General features: G+C 39.0%; 1 protein-coding gene across 1 annotated transcript in view; it reads right to left on the bottom strand.

The window, feature by feature from the left end:
- Positions 1-17,567, bottom strand: part of LOC134741557 (tyrosine-protein phosphatase 10D-like) — a 71,454-nt gene extending 53,887 nt beyond the window's left edge. Inside the window, exons 1-3 of the mRNA XM_063674383.1 lie at positions 17,227-17,567; positions 11,407-11,656; positions 9,703-9,809 (exon numbers count right to left, since the gene is read on the bottom strand). Coding sequence (XP_063530453.1) covers positions 9,703-9,809; positions 11,407-11,656; positions 17,227-17,418 — 549 coding nt within the window. The 5' untranslated portion in view covers positions 17,419-17,567. The remainder of the gene's footprint in view (positions 1-9,702; positions 9,810-11,406; positions 11,657-17,226) is intronic.
- Positions 17,568-21,747: the final 4,180 nt, after the last annotated feature.

Raw genomic sequence — 21,747 nt, 5'->3', positions numbered from 1 at the left:
CCAACTTTCCGCACGCTAAACAGCCACGAAAAGTAGCACTTTTTGAGCAACTGTATTAAAAAGCATTTTTCATTTCATTTCATTTTATTTCAAATGACAGAGCTCATTTTGGGAATCTCAATTTTTTTTTTGTAATTTTAAAATAAATAGTTTAGAAGTTTGTTAAAACTACACTTTAAAACCCAAAAATTTATTAAAAGAAAACAGCGAGAGAACAATTTTGCTTAATCACTAACTTCAAATCGGATTTTTCTCATCCACCCTCATTTGACTTTTATTAACAAAAAGGGTAGTATATGTAAATGTTACTAGGGGAATGAATGGAACCAGATTTGGATATTTTTTCATTAAACATGCCGCGGCCCAAGGACTATATGGGTCCTTTAAACCGTGGAGAACACAAACATCTTAACTTTAACTTAAATAGAGTGAGGATCTACAAAACAAGACTATAAACTATAACTTAACTAAGGGTCTGAAGCAGCTAGAGGCAGAGGGCACAGTTTAGTAACTGGTCTCTTAAACACACGATCCTTAAATTGTAAGGAGACTACACGCGTTACGCCGTCTGCTCCCGGGTGCTTCGCCACAATTCGTCCCAAAAGCCATTTACCCGGAGGTAAACGATCATCTTTCACTAAGACAACCGTACCAACATTTATGTCGGGGTGATTCTGGGACCATTTGTATCGATGTTGCAACATAGTAAGGTACTCAGATTGCCAACGTCGCCACAGACTTTGTACCATACGTTGCACCTTTTGCCATCGGTTTAAATAGTCAGGTCGAGTATCCACGATACATTCTTCAGGGATAGTAACCGGGGCCTCGCCGATCAAAAAATGACCAGGAGTCAACGGGAGTTCATCAACGGTAGAACTAATTAACGTAAGAGGCCGAGAGTTGACACAAGCCTCGACCTGTGTGGTCAGAGTGCAAAACTCTTCGAATGTTAAGCAGGATTCACCTACGACGCGTTTCAAATGTCCTTTTACGGACTTAACTCCTGCCTCCCACAATCCTCCAAAGTGAGGAGCACCAGGGGGGATGAAATGCCATGTTGTGCTGTCGTTAGCCAGCAGTTGGGCAATTTCTTCAACGACATTAGATTTGCTGTTTTTGAACGCAAGGTCTAATTCTTTTGACGCGCCTACGAAATTAGTCCCACAATCACTCCAGATGTCTTTACAATGCCCACGTCGAGCAGTAAAACGTTTGAAGGCTGCTAAAAACGCAGCACTGGATAGAGAACTAACCAGCTCGAGGTGAATAGCCTTTGTAACCATACACAAAAATACACTTATGTAAGCTTTACAAGTTTTGGTGCATCTACCAGAGTACAGTTTCAGCGTAAAGGGACCACAAAAGTCTACGCCGCTGGTTAAAAACGGGCGTGACGGATTGACTCTGCACTGTGGTAAATTACCCATCAACGGAGTCATAGTTTGGGCAGTTTGGATAAAACAAGGTTTACATAATCCTAAAATCTTTTTTACCAAGTTTTTCGCTCTTAGAATCCAATATTTTTGGTGAACAAGATTCAATGTTAGTGAATTTCTACCATGTAGTGTTCTCAAATGAGCATCGATTACAATCAGCTTTGCTAAGTTACACTTGTGATGTAAAATTGTAGGAGACTTCATATCAGGTGGTATTTGAGCATTTACAAGACGTCCACCAACTCTAATAATTTTATCATTGTCTAGGATTGGATTCAAAGAGCGAATGTTACTATTTTTTGGGATAGGTTTGCTCTGTGAGAGCAATCCTATTTCACTTTCAAAGTGAACAGACTGTGACATTCTAATACAGGTTTTTAATGCATTTTTTATTTCATAAGTAGTCAGGTATGTCGGTTGCATGTTATCGTTCGTTTTAAGAACCTTATCTTTGCATAGCCGAATAAATCGAAAGCAATAGGCTGTCACACGTATAAGCCTAAGTAGACTTGAGTATCTATTGAGGTACATGGTACATTCATTGGGTTCAGAGGTGCATAAGTAACTAACTTTTGCTTTCGGTTTTGCTTCGAGTGTTGTTTCGGGTATAGTAAAATTAGGATAACAAATCTCAACAGACTCGCGAAGAAAGGCTGGACCTTCCCACCATAGTTGTGACTGCATCAGTTCGTCAGGACTGATACCGCGTGAGGCGCAGTCCGCGGCGTTATCCGCAGACTTAACATGATGCCATTGACTACTATTCGTAACATTCAAGATTTCGGTAGTGCGATTACCAACGAATGGCTTCCAAGTATTTGGAGTTTTACGCAACCAAGCCAAAACTATTGTGGAGTCTGTCCAAGCAAACACACAATTATCATCAATATTTAGACTAGATTTCACAGTTGGGATCAATTTAGACAATAGGACTGCCCCGCAAAGTTCAAGACGTGGCAATGAGACCTGTTTCACGGGAGCGACCTTTGTTTTGGCTGCGACCAGGCTTACTTTTATCTCATTGTCCGTGATGACTCTGATGTAAATAACCGCAGCGTAGGCGGCGCAAGAGGCGTCACAAAAGCCGTGCAATTCAATTTTCACATTAGTTGTAATCCCTAACCAACGTGGAAGCTGAATGGCCTGCATGTGTTCGAAATTAGTCAGGTAAGTCTGCCATTCAGCTTTCAGGTCTCCGGGGAGTTCACAGTCCCAGTCCAGGCCGGCTAGCCACAACTTCTGCATAAACATTTTTAACACAATCACGCAAGGTGCTAGCCAACCCAGAGGGTCGAATGTTTTTGCTATCGCAGATAGCACACTTCGTTTTGTAACAACGTCGTTGTCATGAGGTAAGTTAACTACCATTTCAAATATATCGCTTTGTGGTTTCCAGGCTATGCCTAGAGCTTTCACCGAATCATCCATTTTAATATTCACTGAACTTTGTAATGCTTTTTGCGAATCGGGAATTTCACTTAAAACTTTTTCACTATTAGACGACCACTTATGTAGAAGAAAACCGCCACGTTTAAATAGTTTAGTTAAGCGACATTGAAGCCGTTGAGTGTCTTCTTCTGTAGATGAGCCCGTCATCAAGTCGTCCATATAGAGATCAGTTTTTAAAAGTTCAGCTTCAGGAAACTCTCCACGTTCATCCTCTGCAAGTTGATGAACAGTCCTTATGGCAAGATATGGAGCAGATGAACTGCCATATGTGACGGTAAGTAACCGATATTCTCTAATCGGCTCTTCCGATGACTCGCGCCACAAGATTCTCTGGTAATCAGTGTCTTGCCTTGAGATAAGTATCTGTCGGTACATTTGTTGTATATCGGCGACTAGACAATACTTATGTTGTCTCCACCGTGTTACTAAATCTCGTATATCTTGTTGCAGCGGTGGGCCGATAAGTAGCTCATCGTTCAGTGAGTTTCCGTCTACAGGTTTAGCGCTTCCGTCGAAGACTACGCGCAGCTTTGTAGTGAGGCTCGAGGCACGAAGAACAGCATGATGTGGTAGGTAATAAGCTCTATTCCTCTTTTCTGTTTCAGGGACGACCTCCATGTGACCGAGTGACTCATATTGCTTCATGAACTTGCAATATTCTTCGTGAAATTCGGGTCTGCGCTTAAACTTATTCTCCATCTGATGTAAGCGCTTCAAGGCAAGTTGTCTGGAGTTACCTAACTTTGGAGCGTCTTCGTCCTTGAAGGGTAGGCGAACCTCATATCGACCGTCAGTGTTTCGAGTGTGAGTTTTCTTAAAATGCTCTTCACACTGCATCTCCGGTTGTGACAAAGGCTTTACGTTTTGTGAATATTCATTGATCTCCCAAAACTGACGTAGTAACTGATCAACTTCGACTTGTGTGTGCATAACAATAACATTGTGTGACTGATGGCCAGACAGCGCAACCTCGCCGCTTACCAACCAGCCCAATCGTGAGTTCAAAGCGACCAGAGACTCATTATGTTTTACAACTCCATCCAGAATAATATGTACGTATACAACTGCACCTAATAGCACGTCGATAGATCCTGGCTTGTGAAAGTGTGGATCCGCAAGATCTGAAATCTCAGAAGAAGGCCAGGTATCTGATGGGAGCTCTTGTGATGGTAATCTCGAATTGATTCGTCTAAGGACGTACGCCTTAGCTGTAATTATGTGTGATTCATTTCTCATGGCATGAAAGTTCAACTCAACTTGTGACTTTGTTGTCATTGGTACAGGTGATATGCCAGTAATTTTTCCGTTGACTGAAGTGCGCTCGAGATTAAGCAGTTGAGCTGCCGCTTCAGTAACAAAGTTTGACTGCGAGCACGGATCAATCAGTGCTCTCAATACTATCGTATCGCCGTTCCTCGACTTTACTGCAATTCGCGCGGTTGCCAAAATAACTTCTTCACTGTCGCTGTCAACCTCAGCCTTGTACACTACGGTTGATGTGGTTTGGCTTGTGTCAGGTGTACTGGGTGTTGTTGCATCGCTTTCAGGCACTGATGGTGTGTTCTTGTTAGGGTTTGTGAAGTGCAACAGAGTGTGGTGTCGTCGACTACATTTTCTACAGGAGGTGCTCTGCCTACACGCATTAACGGAGTGACCCTTTACAAGGCAATTAAAGCAAATGCCATTCTTCTTAATAAAATCCTGACGTTGAGGAACATCTAATGCGGCGAATTCCTTACAGTGACAAATATAGTGGTTTTGTGAGCAATAAGTGCATTCGCTGTTTACTTCTGTGACAAATGACTTCATAGTTGTGGGTTTCTGGGTTGTAGTATTTTTAACTAAGTCTTTTTTCTGCGGTTGGTCTTTTTTGTGGGTGACATTTACCATCTCCATAGACCGGAAACGGTTTTCTAAAAATGATGACAAAACGGTAAATGTGGGTACATCTTGAGATGATCCAAGTGACTGTTCCCATTGTTTGTGTGTTTCTAAGTCCAACTTGGATACAACTAAATGAACGATAATTGCGTCCCAAGTGGAGGTATCAACGCCGAGGTTGTCGAGAGAATTCAAACATTCCATCGTAGTATCTAAAATTTCCTTTAAGCTTTTAAAACATTCTGTGTTCATCTTCTTTTGATTTAAAAGGCGGCTAATTATTGTAGTGACAATCATACGTTTGTTATTGTATCTACTCTCAAGTGTGCTCCAAGCCTTATCGTAATTAGCCTCCGTGAGTGCAAAATGTTTTAGAAGTTGTTCAGCCTCTCCCGACAAACTAGTTTTTAAATAATGATGTTTTTCAATTGTTGTTAGATGCACGTTGTCATGCACGAGAGCCTTAAATAAATCTTTATAACTTGTCCAATCGTTATAATTACCGGCGAACTTAGGAATCGATAAAGGTGGTAATTTAGTTCTAATCGGAGTGGTCTCGTTATCATTTGTTGTGCAACTATACATACTATTTGATTGTGGTTGACCTTGACCTTTCGTAAATTCTAACAAATGATCCTTTAATAATCCCTTAAATTCCAGGTATATGTCTTCAGTTGTCTCGTACAGACTTTCGGCATTAAATTCTAATTGCTCCAGTTCAGTTTTCGTAACCGATGATTTAATCATTTCATATTGATTTTGATACTTAGACCAATAATTTTCTAATGTTTCTAAGCGTGCTTGTAAATAACCATGTGTATATCTTGATTTAGACGTCTTTTTAGTATTACTTTGTAACTTAGAAATACGTTCCGATAATGTTTTTTGTGATTCACAAAGTTGAGCCATTGTTTACGTTTATATTACGAATTCACAACAAAATATGTCCAAAGTCCACTTTCCCGTATATCCTCGAATACAATTTACGTAAAGTTAAATCACTTGTTATCTATACCGGGCGAAATAGTCAATAAATATGCAGTTTAAAATGACCAAAGTTTATAATCACAAATGTTCACGTAATGAAATTGTATTAGTCCAAATCACTTTATAAATATTATTCGCAAGTAATATTGTCCACGTATCGGAAGTCCAAAACTCATTTAGCACTGCTTAAATGTCTTAATAATTAGTGAAATAGTTCATAAAGGTTTTTAACCTCACTGGCGCACGAAATCAAAGTTAATCTTTACAGTCTAATCTTACCGACTCGCAGTAATTAGCACTTAGCCTTTTACACTATTGTTTTTTGCACTTATTACACTTTCACAATCCAGTTCTAGAAGGACCAAACATGTTAAAACTACACTTTAAAACCCAAAAATTTATTAAAAGAAAACAGCGAGAGAACAATTTTGCTTAATCACTAACTTCAAATCGGATTTTTCTCATCCACCCTCATTTGACTTTTATTAACAAAAAGGGTAGTATATGTAAATGTTACTAGGGGAATGAATGGAACCAGATTTGGATATTTTTTCATTAAACAAAGTTATTTAAGAAAATAGCCAAAAAATGACTGTCCCCCCCCTCCTTTCACTCCGAAACTACTAGGTCTAAAATTTTGAAAAATACACAAACTAGTTCTTTTTCATGTCTCATGCTCTGAAAGTGGGTCGTTGTTGTTCTAAAAAGTGCGCAGAAAGTGATACGTTTCTGCTCTAGTGCAGAAAAGTGTTGTACTCCTCTTCGTCCCCGTCCCACGAGCAACACGAGAAACAAAATTGAAAAATAGTGTCTTTTTTTCCCCGCCTGGAACAATTGGAAATTGTTCTAATTTTACGGTCCCGCATTGAAAAAATTGAAAAATGATGTATAAATATGTAAAATGATGTAAAAAAATGATGTATGTTATATAAATTGTTGAAATAAATTATTCTTGATTTATTTTGTTGAATTGTATTTACTCGATATCATAAGGCGGGAACCAAAAGGAATACACCAAAAATATTTTTTTAAACCATACACTTGCGTAAATGAGCAAAGGCAGTATCTTATACAGCCACAGTTAAACGTTTGTACGATATTAAATGGGTTTTTAAAGTCATTATCACTATATTCGTGAAAATAAAATTAAATATAAGATAAAATTTGCTTATTTTATTCATTAAATTGTTATTTAATATTTAAATTTCTTTATATACTTTTATTATGTTGGCTAAATGAGTGGGATGCCATTGACTATTAGGAGTTTTACAACGAAAAAGTAAAAAATAAAAAAGTAAGAGGCAATCCCGCTGATTTTGATACTAAATTAACCAAATCATTTTAAAATTACTGCAGTTTGATAAGATATGTGTGTTTCCGTAAATATTGCAATCTAAATATTTTTCGCTAGGGGTTATTTATCTTCACACGTGAAAAGTCTCCGATTGCAAGTAAGTCCTTAGGAAAAAAATAATGGCCGCAGGTCTATTAGGTACTTTAGTTACTGATTTTGCAAAATTGTCTTGTTTTGTTTTGTTTCCTCGCATTCGATATGAAAAGTAGAGTGTTTAACTCGAGTGAAAGGCACTATTTCCATCTCGGACTATTGGCGCTCTCACTGCGTTCGAGCGCCAAACTACCTCGACAGAAATGGGTGCCTTTCAACTCTTGGTTAACAATCTACTATAATCGCTTGCAGTCCTTTCCGCCCGGCGCTTTAATATTTGACGCGCGGTAGTTCTACCCGACCACTCAACGAAGACACTTATTATTTAAATTCTTAAATATATGTGTTTTCGTCACAAATCACTTGTATCTGCATATACCACTGTCTGTTTTATAATGTTTAACGTAAATTTTACATGGTTACTACTGCAAATAAGTACGTTATTAAGTACAATTTTGAAGAGAAGTGACGCACCAATGTTTACTTTTCGACCAACCGGTCAAAGATGAGCCTGTCTGTCCATCCGTATGTCACAGCCACTTTTTTCAGACTATAAGAACTATACTGTTGAAACTTGGTAAGTAGATGTATTCTGTGAACCGCATTAAGATTTTAACACAAAAATAGAAAAAAAAAACATTAAATTTTGAGGGGTCCCCCATACTTAGAACTGAAACTCAAAAAAAATTTTTTTCATCAAACCCATACGTATGGGGTATCTATGGATAGGTCTTCAAAAGTGATATTGAGGTTTCTAATATCATTTTTTTCTAAACTGAATACTTTGCACGAGAGACACTTCCAAAGTGGTAAAATGTGTGTCCCCCCCCTGTAACTTCTAAAATAAGAAAATGATAAAACTAAAAAAACTACATGATGTAAACTTCTACCGAAAATTGGTTTGAACGAGATTTAGTTTAATAACATTTCACTCACGTTTCACATAACAAATACATTGTTAAAAATTGTGTAATGTACGGTTTTTTTTCTCTTCTCCTCTACCCAACGGTTCAATCAATATATGAAAGCCGCTAGTGATCTCATAGGTATTATTGTCAGTATTGTCACTGTGACAATGACAAAGTACGAAGTGGTAACGGAATCAAATTCCTTGACCGTACTCGTATATAAGTCAAATACCATCTACCGTTTGGCTACATTTTTGTCCAGCTTTGTAACATTTTAAGAATGAACAAAATCTATGGTATTGACCGACCGAACAAAACATCTCCGATTCAGTGGCTCGGACACTTAGAGAGAATGATGAGGATCGTGCCGTGAATAAAGCGTACTAGGGACAACCAAATGGGAGACGCCCGATTGGACGCCCTAGGTACTGCTGAAACGACGGAGTTGCTCAAGACTTGTCAACCTCGGCCATGGCGACTGGCGAGAGCTATCGCAAGACCGAGAGGCATGGCGTGATCTGGTGTCGGAGGCCAGGACTCACTTTGGGTTGCGTCACCGTAGTAAGTTAGTATGAAACTGTGGCAGTGAGTGGGGTCAGTTTCGCAACGCTAATGGCGATCATTTTGGTGACGCCGACTGTCTGACTCAACCACTGCGCAACTTGCGGGAAAACCTCTTACTCAAACTTATACTTTTGACACTATCTAGAATATCTGGGTGATGGCATCTTCGTAAATAGCTTCTTAGGCAGGCATTTACATAGCTCAATGATAAATATTTTCTCTTTTTTATTCGTAGCCTCGTAGGCCAATCATGTAGAGTATTGTCACTAACCATGAACAGTTTAAAAACAAATTAGGAGTTTTTTTTAGGGTTCCGTACCCAAAGGGTACGGGACCCTATTACTAAGACCGCTGTCTGTCTGTCTGTCCGTCTGTCACCAGGATGTATCTCATGAACCGTGATAGCTAGACAGTTGAAATTTTCACAGATGTTGTATTTCTGTAATTTCTGTTGCCGCTATAAAAACAAATATGTACTAAAAAGAATAAAATTAATATTTAAGTGAGGCTCCCATACAACGAACTTAATTTTTTTGTCGTTTTTTGCGTAATGGTACGGAACCCTTCGTGCGCGAGTCCGACTCGCACTTGGCCGGTTTTTTTTATTAGTTTTATACTACCTGTACGTAAAAAGTTGAACGACCTGTTTTTGTTTTTATATTCCTGATGTGCTTGCTCATTGTAAAGCGAGGTTTAGACTAGCAAGAACTTGCATGCAATTTACGTTACAATGCTGACTACTAAGGTAAACTGCAGTCAAAATGTTTATCAGATACCGCAATGTAATGAAAATTGCATGCAAGTTCTTGCTAGTCTAAACCTCGCTTAAGAAACTATAAATGACAAATGAAAACTGTTTTATTTAGCAAATTAAGAGAGCAACTAACTTCTCTGGAGTAACAAAAGTGTTGTCATCCTCGAGGTTAATGAAACCAAAAACACACAATAAGTACCTCGCAAACTAATGGCTAAGGATTGAAAAAACACCCCGAAGAAAGTTAATTTAGTTACTATATGTATGTTTTACCTTGAAGCGGAAGCCCGTGTATTCTCCGTGCGACGGCGGCGCCCAGGCGATGGTAGCCTGCTTGTTGCGCGACAACGACACCGTCAGGTTCGTCGGCGGCTCCGGCGCTGCGGGGAACAATCAGATGCTAAATGACACAGTCAAATGGTCATTCATATACTTAAAGTAAGGAGTGTAAGGACACTATAGTCCTTCTAAACACGAACAATTAGCTCCATGCATGAATTTATTTTTATTTTTGGATTCATAATTTATATCGTTGGAACACCGGAAATGATAAAAATACTTTTGTAAACCTTAACATTACTTTATTAAAAAATATTTAAACTGTTGAAAATTTTTGAGCGGTTGAAACGCTCATAATTTTTGGCGCGAATTCGACAGAGCGTGATGACGTCACACGTTGGGCGGCCTAACTGACGTTTGCTACTAATGACACTAATCTGTCGAACGCGTGACGTCACGTGGCGTTTCGAGCGTTTCGCTCACTAGCTTTTCGCGGGCAAATTTTTGTACTTTTTATTTATAATTTTAAGTAATTAAATGGTAATTTAAAAACGGAAATGCATTTGTAACATGATATAACGGTAACAAACATCCGAATAAAACATATTTCGTTCAAATATAAACTTCATGCATGAGGCTAATTTCGTACATTTCGTACCCGCCTCTTCCTAACCGCCGGTATTATACCGAACTCGCTTAAGAGCCCATCAACGTGCTCACTAGCGCCACTGTTAAATAATTGCCTTGGCGCTAGTGAGAACGCTGATGGGCTCTTAATTATATTGTTGTGCCGCCCATGATGGCGGCGGTCAATGACACTGTGCGAGCGGTACAGCAATACAATTACGCGAGTGCGATAGAGATAGGAGCAGGCGGGTCAGTGCACGAAATTTCTCGCGCTTAGCTTCCTCAGTTTTCAATTAAAGTCTAACAGGCAGCTTAAGAGCCCGGTAACGATTTTAGAGCAAAAATGTTAAATTGATAGATTTAGTCATTGAAATTCTATTTACACCTTTTATTACGTAATATCTAAATAACAAGTATTGGTTTCTATTGGCACGTCTTCTCATCCTGCCTTTCAATAATGAGGTCGCGAGCGTGCGTCACCAGTAATATTTGACAAGGGGCAGTTTTTAAAAATTCATCAAAAAATTATGGTGGTAATTATACAAAATGACGTATAAGAACAGTTTCAGCTAATGCTGTAGATTGTTTAAGTATCAAAATTACGTTGAAACAAGGTCGATTTTCAGAGAAGTTGATTTCGTCTAACTTTCATTTACACTACTTCAAAGAAGTCATAATAACAAAAATTTAGTCTATTAAAGGTGAGTACAGGATATGTGTTTGTGTAATACAAAATTACCATTTTAGTAGCCCAAATTTTACGAACTTTACAAATAAGACCGACCGGGTAAATCAGTGCTTTACGCGCGTTTACCTAAACGTCGAACAGAAAAAAAAAACATTACTAATTTAGTGAGTCTGTTTTCAAGTAAAAATTACCTTTTAAACGGCAGGATGAGAAGACATGCTAATAGAAATCAGTACTTGTTATTGCTATTACGTAGCAAAAGGTGTACGATTTCACCGACTAAATGTATCAAATTTTACATTTTTGCGACTAAAATCGATACCGGGCTCTTAAGATTTTTAGCCCAACGCTAAAAGTAATAGAATTTCGTTTCTAAAACCCACCAGTAATGATAGTCTGATTCCAAGTAAGCAGATCAGCGAAGGTAGCATTGGAGTAGTACAGCATGAAGTGGTATTTGGTGCCCGGGAGCCCCTGAAAGTTGATGGTGGAGGCCCGGGCCGGGACGGTGAAGTTTGGTGCCGGTGACCCATGCGGTGGCCGGTAATCCAGCCGGTACTCCCCGCCCGGGTCGGCCACGCCGGCGCCAGAGCCCGGGATCTCGATCACCAGGTCCGCGCCCCATGCGCCGCCCTGAAGGAAACATATCACTATGAAGGTTTTTTTTTTAATTGAATAGTAGCAAAGATAGATATAACTCCGTAATAGATGGATACAGTCTAAGGAAAAAACGTGCCTCGAAAATCACGAAAATTTGATTCTCGTTCAGAGGGCGCTACTAGTTTTGGCCTACAGTCGTATAGATGGCGTTGACGGTTTCGTTTGTTATTTAACAATTTTAACGCATATCAGTGAAAGAATATGGGTCAAAATCATAAAAATAATTAATGCAAATAAAAAAAATTATTTATCTATATTTAAATACATTCTATCGTATTTTTATAAATCTTCATTTTTAGTTTTAAAGTGTGTCGACAGATGGCAGTGAATTTACTGGGGTTACAAAATTTACTATGACAGTACCGCTCTAGTATAAGTTACTATATGATAGTAGTACTAGTACCTAAGACTAAGACAACGACAATTGGCGACATAGTTGTTTGGCTATTTTCGTAGTAGTTGTAAGTACGAGTATATAAATAATAGACCACTAGACTATTGCGCTGCTAGAGCAAGAAGGTGAAAAACGCCAACTTTGAAGTTGGCGACAACAGACCGGGCTGTCGCTACAGCCCGCGACAGACGCAGCCAAAACGGGCCTCGCCCTGAAATGGCCTCCTCACACCCCATAGTCTTTTTTGTAGTAAATTTTGTGTAGATTATTTACGTTTAACAACATTTTTTGCTATTAGCCACTGTTTGTTATTTACGAAAAAAAAAATTGATTTTAATTAACTTTCTCGTTTAATATCTTTTCAAATGCTGATCCTAGCGGAAAAGTGTATGAAGTCTTTCTTGTAGGCAATTTTATGTAGATTATTTATGTACAATTACATTTTTTGCTATGGGCCACCGTTTACGAGTTATTTACGAAAAACTAAAAAAAGGGACCTTTACACCCCCTTCTACCCTTTAAGGTCACCCCCATCCATCAGTACTTTTAATATATTGTTTCAGGCACCTTTATCTATAACTATGTCAAATTACGCGTACACACGAATTATTTCCCCTGAAGCGAAATTTTTGGGCTTCGTTTGGTGGCCTAAGAAGACTATGCTGACTATAGCACTGGCCAATAAGAAATTTCCGAGTGTGCCTGATTACTCGTATAGTCTAAGATCACGCTACAAATTTCTGCACCTGTCAGTTTTGTCAATCAGTCAATACATCTCTGTCTTTTTTGTGGTAATTTTACTGGGAAATGGAATGAATTTGTAAATATTTTAATAGAAAAAAACACGAGAAATGTAAGAATATGCGGTTATAGTCTTAATCTATATAACATATGTATATTCAACTAAAAAATTTCGTTCTCGCTTCTTACCCGTAAGAACAGGGAACATAATTTTATGATTCGCAGAGAGAACAATATTATTATTCTCTTTATTTATTCATTTTCTTATGTTAGGTTTTTTATAATATGGATATAAAAGTAAAATATAAAAACACTTACAAAACAATACAAAATACATATAAACAAATTATAAAAAACCTAACCTAGGGTGCCGCCAGCAGCGGGGCAGGGCCCAAGCTGCCGGTGGTCAGGGCCGCAGAGAGAGGAACCGGCGGACTATCCGCGCCGTGTCCAAGATCACCGCCTTCTGCATCTGACCCTTGATCCAACCACCTAGCGAGAGTCTCTCAAGGTGTTGGTCGAGACTCTTCGCTATGAGACCGTTCGCTGAAACGACTATCGGGACAATGATCGTCGAATCAACATCCCACATGGCGGTTATCTCGTGAGCCAAGTCTAGGTACTTACTGGACTTGTCCTTCTCGGCTTTCACGAGATTCTCATCATGGGGGATGGTGATGTCGACGAGCACGGCTCGGCGCTGCGATCGATCTATTATCACAATGTTATTATTATTATTAAAACCGTTTGTTTTCCCATCTCAGGTTATTTGCTTTACTATTTAATTGTTTCATCATTTTCTTGGATAGGAACCCCTGTCTGAGTATAGGCCTCCTCCAGTTTTATCCAGTTTTCTCTGTCTTTTGCTTGATTTATCCACTCTTTTCCAGCTGTAGCTATCATGTCATCGCTCCATCGCTTAGTAGGTCATGCTTGTCGTCTTTTTCCACTGGGACCTTTCCATCTAGTTATTGCTGCTGTCCATCGCTTATCATTGTAGCGTGCTACATGGCCAACCCATCGCCATTTTAATCGTAGACAGTAGTGTAGGGCGTCAATTAATTTTGTCTTCTTCCGTATGGATTCGCTTCTTATTTTGTGAATTTTCCTTATTTTTAAAAGGCTTCTCTCCATCGCTTTCTGGCAGTTCTCTAGTTTGTTTTTATTTGGTCGTTGTAGGTCAACGTTTGACAGCCATACGTAAGGGTCGGTAGAATGCATGTATCCATTACTGTTTTTTTTTAGGTGGAGCGGATAGTCGCCTTTTGTTATTCCTTTCAGGGACCAGTATTTTTTCCAGCTCATCTTTATTTGGCGGTCTACCTCTTCTTTTTCGTTATCTTTTTTGAAGGAAATTTCTTTTCCTAAATATATGTAGTGTGAGAGAACAATATACCCAATACTATGTATACTTGAAAAAGCAAAAGAAAAAAAATGTCTTACTATCTTAGACTATAGATGTCCAACCCGACATGACATTGACATGACATAATTTTATATTATTTGGCAGAGTTAATTTTAATGCCTGTTCTACAATAGCGGAAGATAGTTAGTTAAATTATTTAGTATGAAAAATAAAATAAAAAATTCAATTTCAGAAATTACGAAAACCATGTAATTTAGTTTCCTTAACACTTTCATTGCCCAAAATGAACCCACCTAGCGGGTTCTTGGCAGTGAATGTGTTAAATAATCTTCGGGAAACTGCAACAAAAACATTGTATAAGGCCAAGGGATGGTATAAAGGGTTCTTGGGGTCAAATAGAAGACAATGCATTCAGTACACACTTACATAGTTTTATTACCAGACTGGGAATATGTTACAACATTGCCAGCATCAGAGGGTGAAGAAACATAACGCGCTACCCTCCACCAATATACATACTTCATACATTAAAAAATCACTAAGAATTCACAAACAATATTTTAATGAATCGCAATGTTTGTCTACCTTAGTGTGACAAAATATTCACGGGTATCATGGTGCACTGGTGTCTTGACACAACGCCATCTGGCATGACAATGGAGTGCCACCATGACTAATGCCAAACAAGTACCTGCTGAGGCATTATACCTACTCTATTTATGTTTTAATCATCTAGTTTGCGGTTTACATATTGATTGGAGTTTTAATAAACTGAAGTGACTGAAATAAATGTCATATGTACAGTCACGGGGATAAATATATATACATTCCCAGTTTCAAAAATATGTGTACGCTCTTACACCTTAGACAATAAAGTCGTGTTCACATATTATGTGTACGCTCTTACACCTTAGACAATAAAGTCGTGTTCACATATTTTTGAGCCATTTGTCTGGATCAATATTTTTGCCTTCAACTGTACTAAGAAAAAGTAACCAAGGCCTCCAGTGGCGCCAAGGCTGGAATCGAACCAGCATCCTCTGCTATCACAGCAGGTGCCGGAGGTGTTTATAATTTATAGAGTAGTATCTACTTGAAATAAAAACAACTCAAATAAGCTCAACGAGGGAGAGGAGTGTTAGAGTCGGCAACGCGCGTGTAATATCTCCGGTGTTGCAGGCGTCCATAGGCTACGGTAACTGCTTACCATCAGGCGGGCCGTATGCTTGATTGCCACTGACGTGGTATAAAAAAAAAAAAACAAATTAAAATATTTTCTATGAATAATTTAATTAGTTAAATAAATAAATAAAATAAATAAATAAAGCCTTTATTACTGACTTATTTTTAACAATAAAAAAACATCTTTATATATATATTTCACTTATTCTAATTTGTGTTTCTGACATCCGGGACGTTTTCATTATGGCAAATTCTAGGGGAGGCCTTTGCCAAAGGGCAGACTGACAATTTAATTAGTTAAAATACTTCTAATAGTGCAGTTTTTAAGTAGAAAAGCATTTGTATTTTAGTTAAAGTTACCCACAAGAACTACATATATCTAGAAATTGTTAATAATTATAATAATAAAAATGTGAGGATCTAACTTTTCCCTTTTTACCACTTTACATCTTTCTTGTCCTATGGTTGATTGGTAGAAAATACTATTTATACATTTTAGTGTATTATGCTATACGCTGAAGTCGCTTTTCGGTGAAGGAAAACATCGTGAGGAAACCGGACTAATCCCGACAAGGCCTAGTTTCCCCTCTGGGTTGGACGGTCAGATGGCAGTCGCTTTCGTAAAAACTAGTGCCTACGCCAATTCTTGGGATTAGTTGCCAAGCGGACCCCAGGCTCCCATGGAGCCGTGGCAAAATGCCGAGACAACGCGAGGAAGACGCATATCAGTGAAAGAGTGTATTATGCTATACTGTTTAAGTAAACAAATAAATAAGAGATAATAGTCAAATTTCTGACGTCTGACTTACAACTTGGAAGGCGCTCCACTAACGGCTGTAAAAACACAAACTGACCTAGGTGTTAAGATCTCGGAAGATCTAAAGTGGGAAGAGCACATATCTACAATGGTTAAGAAAGCCAGAAGCATGATTTACCTCATTAGGAAAGCTTTCAAGACCTTAACACCAGATATGATGCTAAAAATATACAAGACATACGTCAGACCCATACTGGAGTATGCGTTTCAAGTCTGGAGTCCTTACTTTGCCAAGGACATTGAGATGCTGGAGAAGGTCCAACGGAGTTTCACGAAACTGCCAAGGCAACTTAAAAACAAGCCATATGAGGAGAGACTAAAGGAACTGAAACTCACTACCCTAAAGCACCGCAGAGAACGCGGAGACCTAATAGAGAGTTACAAAATACTATCTGGGCACTATGACCTCAAGGATTTTCAAGAGATGTTCAAGCGCAACAACAGCGATCGTCTGAGAGGTCATCACTTAAAGCTAGAAAGGCATAGGTCTCACAGTAACCCTTACAAACACTTTCTGAGCAACCAAGTAGTAAGGGCTTGGAACAAACTCCCGGAAGACATAGTATCAGCACAAAATGTGAACCAGTTTAAAAATAAATTAGACAAGCATAACACTACATCTAATACTCGTTCATGATATATATCTTTATGATTACTGGATACAGGCCATATCAGTTGCCATAACTGCCTGCCTGCTTATTAAATAATAAAAATAATAAAATTTACATTGTAGAATTCAGTTTAACTGTAACACCCCTGGAGTTGCAAGCTGCTTCCACATGCTATGGTAACCACTTTCTATCAGACCCTGTTGTATGTATACTTGTTGTTAATGGTATAAACAAAAACAAAACTAATTGTATTTGTTTACAATTTGCTGTGTCAATTATGAGCTTTGTTTACATTCGTAATATAAGCGAATGTGGGAAAAATCCACGAGGCATATGAGCTGGTTATAAGGTACCAGCCTCTAGGACAATAGACCTTGGAAGACGTTAGATAAGATGTTGTAATATTGGAATGAGTGGTAGACGTGTACTGACCACAAGGAGTAGCAGCGCTAGCAGCAGCAGCGGCGGTGGGAGCGCTCGCAGCAGGCGCGCCTGCGCCGGGACCGCCCGCCCGCGCTCCGCCGTCGCTTGCGCAAACGACCTCATCCACATCATTAGAGGCTCAAACGTTTCACGCGACACTTTCTCTTCCTCACACCCGACACATCCACATGATAATCGCATTGTAATTCATCTGAGTACGTGCACACTGATGTCATATCATCGCGCAGTAGCCGTTTGCACGACAAATCCGTTTCGAAAACACTAAAATACGATTCTATTGTCGTACGCCATTTCACGGGAAGGTAAACTGTCTTCTGTCTTGCCTTGTCTACCTGACAGTGCCTGACAGATTGTTATTGTGGGCTGCGCGTGCGATCCAATCGTCGATATGATAAATACATCGACTATCGATATCTTAGTGTATCGTTATAAGATTACTTTTACTAATTTACTAACCACAATCAAATATGTTGGCACAATCTACAATAATTAAATAATAAATTATCTCACTATTCGGATTTGCTTTTCATAGCTTTAATTAAGATACAAAGGTATTTTTTGTGCTATAATATTTATATTAGCACAACAGGTATACCGTGTTCAAGTACTTATATGCAAAGGATTTTTTATCATCGAAACAAATTTAATACGTTATCCCGATGCATTGCAACAAATCAAAACGTCCGCATGACGCACCGGGGCAACGTTAACTACGCAAATGATTAGAGAAGAGCATTCAACCCTGTAAATGTAAGGGGTACACCGAGCGGATGCTGCCCTTGCCCGTGTCACAGGACGCACGCAGATGCAGCACCCGCCAGGGTGTAAGGACTATTGGAGTTGATGGAATCTAAAATGAACTGGGTGAAAGCGATGGACTAAGTCAGGGGGGGGGGGGGCACTAGGAATATAGTTAACATCGGCAGCTAGCGATGAAAAGACTAGCTATGAAAAAGACCGATGACATTCTGCAAAAAAACATGCGATTTGATTCCGCTAAAGACACGTGGAAAGAACTAGAGCGCATCTATGGAGAATAGTACCGTTTTTCCCCCGAAGGGTAAAAAATGGATATTTAGGTTCCTGCTGAAGCTTGAACCACATATGAGATAACACCCTTGTAACTCAGCCCTAATTAAGGGAATTTATCAACTAGCAGCGCCATCTATCGTGCCACTCATGTACTAATGTCGGTGATCCCTTGTTTCGGAGACAGAAATTTCATATAATTTTGTTTCACAGAAAATGTTTCGTATAATACTTGGTCCTTGTATTTTTAGTTCGAATATTTTTGTTTCAAAGACTATTTACTTGAATGAAACATATGTCACAGAAACACATTTCAATTAATTTTATAATCTAATTTTTTTTATTTAGCAAACTTATCAAACAGTAGAATTATGTTTGGGGTATTCTTGTTTCCCAGACAAAAATTTCACAGAATTTCGTTTCACAAGAAACTGTTTCATATAATATTTGGTTCTTGTATTTTTATTTCGAATATTCTTGTTTCAACCCCTATTTACTACAATGCAACATATTTCATAGAAACGAATGAATTTTAAAATCTTATTATTTTATTCAATAAAATTATCAAAGAGTAGGATTATGAAATGTTACTAAGAAAAGTGGGTTAGGTTAGGTCAGAACTGCGAGCAAAACAGCGCCAGAACCGACTTATTTTATTGTACGATAGTGATTTACAAACAGAGGTTATATTTTAATTAGTGTCTCGTATATTATAATAAAAATACATATCTAAATCTATCTAATAATAATCTAAATTGTATAATATGAATATCCAAACATTAGAATTTCTTAGCAACCAAAATCTATACTTAAAAATTTCTACAAAATAAGTATTCTGCGAATGGATTTTTCTATGAAATGATAATATGCGATTTTGTTTATGAGAAACATAATTCTATAAAACATATGTCTTGGTAAAAAGTTTACATGAACTAAATAATATAAGGATAAAGAATATATGATTAGAAATTCTATGAAATGAATATCGAAACTTTAAATTTTCTTTGCAACAAAAATGTACGTTAAAAAGTTCTACAAAGTAAGTATTCTGCGAAGTGATTATTCAATGAACTAATAATATTTGAATCATTTTATATGAAGCGAAATTCTATAAAAATGTAGTCTATGAAACAACGTACAACCACTAATGTCGCCCGGTTGCTAGCGCTCGGCTGCTTTCTCGTCAGAATAGAATAGAATAGAAAGGTGTTTATTTCTCTAGTTTATATGTTACATTATGTCCATCAGGTCGGTGGTGTGTTCGGCCTGTGGGTGTGTCAGCTACTTACAATCTACCTATGTGTGTCTAAAAGATCTGTATAGGTGTCATGTTGTTTGTGCTGTGTGCTTGTTAGTGTGTGCGTACAGAATAAATTTATATAAATTTAAAAGTTGTTTCATATTGTCCTATCTTATAACTATTCTTACAACTAATATCCTATAATCTATGGGGACGTGGAGCGGTTGCTCGCTTGCTGAGCTGCCGACTCCTGTCTTTTTTTGGTACATAGTAATCTCCTAATCTAGTGTTAGTTAGAAGTGGGTTGTGCTGCCTGTGTCCGATGTAGGCGTTACCAGGGGTATCTAGGTCCGCAATGTGCATTTCCCTGAATCGGCGCAGCATGTCTTCATTTAAGTCTTGTGCGCGGAGGTGCCATGGATCCCAGTCGAGCATCTCCCAGAGTAGTGAAGTTTCTAGGCGTTTTGGGAACTGTCCACTAGTCTTGAGAGCCTTCGATATTGACCTTCAATTCTGAGTAGGTTGCTCTTACTGTAACGTGAGAGTAATTGTACCACGCCATAATCCAATATTGGAAGTAGACAGGCCTGAATGACAGCCAGTTTCACCGTCAGATCCGTCTTAGCGTGCCAGCCTATAATGGGGGCTAAAGCACCGCGCGCCCTTCGTACTTTCTGCACTGCGTAGTCCGTCTGTTTACCCATAGTCATGGTCTTGTCTAGGTGTACACCCAAATATTTTATGCTGTTTTTATATTCAATTACCTCGTTTTTGATGCGAATGGTTCTGCGGTACTTTCTCTTGTGAGTGAACATAGCGCACTCGGTTTTCTCTACGTTGCACTTCAGTCCCCAGCGATGGTAGTAATCGATGACAGTTTCGGCGGCCCAGCCCGCACGGCTCGTCGCGCTGTTCGGTTCGGGAGATCTGTTGAGTATGCACAAGTCATCGGCGTACTGAGAAAGCTTTAGTCCGCGGATCCGGTTCCGTTGGTCCCAAACGTCATGTACATACATGTTGAAGATGATTGGGCCCAGGATAGAACCCTGTGGGACTCCGTGTGGCACCGCTTTCTCTTCCCCGTTGGTGGTTCTGAAACGTCCATAGGTTTTTCGACCGCTTAGGTAATTTTCTATTATTTTGATAATGTTATTTGGAACGTCGGCTGTTTGAAGTTTCTTTGCCAGACCCTCGTGATTTATGGAGTCGAAGGCTTTCGAAAGATCAGTCGATACTAAGGCCACGCTCTCCTTTGCTTCTAAGGCATCCGTTATGAACTTTCCGGTACGAAGTGTTTGCGTGCCTGTTCCTCTATTCTTAGTAAAGCCATGCTGGAATGGCGGTTGGAGTCTGTCGGTCGTCTGTCGCAGGCGCGAAAGAAGCAAGCGCTCGTGTAATTTACCCATGATGTTTAGAAGGGTAATGGGTCGATACGATTTGGCGTCGCGGTGATTCTTCCCTGCTTTATGTAAGAAGATGCATTCTCCGATTTTCCACCTATTGGGATAGTAGCCTGTCAGTAATAGGTAGTCGGCTATAACTTTGTACCGGATGAGAAAGGGGTTGCCTCCGAGTTTGAGAGCATCTTCTCGTCAGTACCATATGTATAGCCGGCAAGGCCCTTAGGCGTGGTTCAAGCTTCGGCAGGAACCTAAATATCCGTTTTAAGGGTTCCGTACCCAAAGGGTAAAAACGGGACCCTATTACTAAGACTCCGCTGTCCGTCTGTCCGTCTGTCCGTTTGTCCGTCTGTCCGTCTGTCTTTCTGTCACCAGGCTGTATCTCATGAACCTGAAGCTAGACAGTTTAAATTTTCTCAGATGAAGTTTTTCTGTTGCCGCTATAACAACAAATACTAAAAACAGAATAATATAAATAATTAAACGGGTCTCCCATGATTTTTTTGCTGTTTTTTTCTGTAATGGTACGGAACCCTTCGTGCGCGAATCCGACTCGCACTTGGCCGGTTTTTTTTTTACCCTTCGGGGGAAAAACGGTTCTATTTAGGTGTCCTTGCCGTCCCGCTTGAACCACATATGAGACGTGTTTAAACCTCTGCCGGCGCTGGCCCGGGCGTACTATCACTAATATTTATTCAAAAATCACATAATAAGAATTTGGGCTTGAAAAATATTCCGTATTGATATACTACGTCAACAATCCCAGGATTTGAGCGTTAAGCTCGTTTGGAATAATAACGACGTAACGACGACCAATAGAGTAGTTAAACCTCAACAGTC

This window comes from Cydia strobilella, chromosome 5 (genome assembly GCF_947568885.1).
Source record: "Cydia strobilella chromosome 5, ilCydStro3.1, whole genome shotgun sequence".
NCBI classification, from domain to species: Eukaryota; Metazoa; Arthropoda; class Insecta; order Lepidoptera; family Tortricidae; genus Cydia; species Cydia strobilella.
This window is presented reverse-complemented; position numbering and strand designations above follow the sequence as displayed.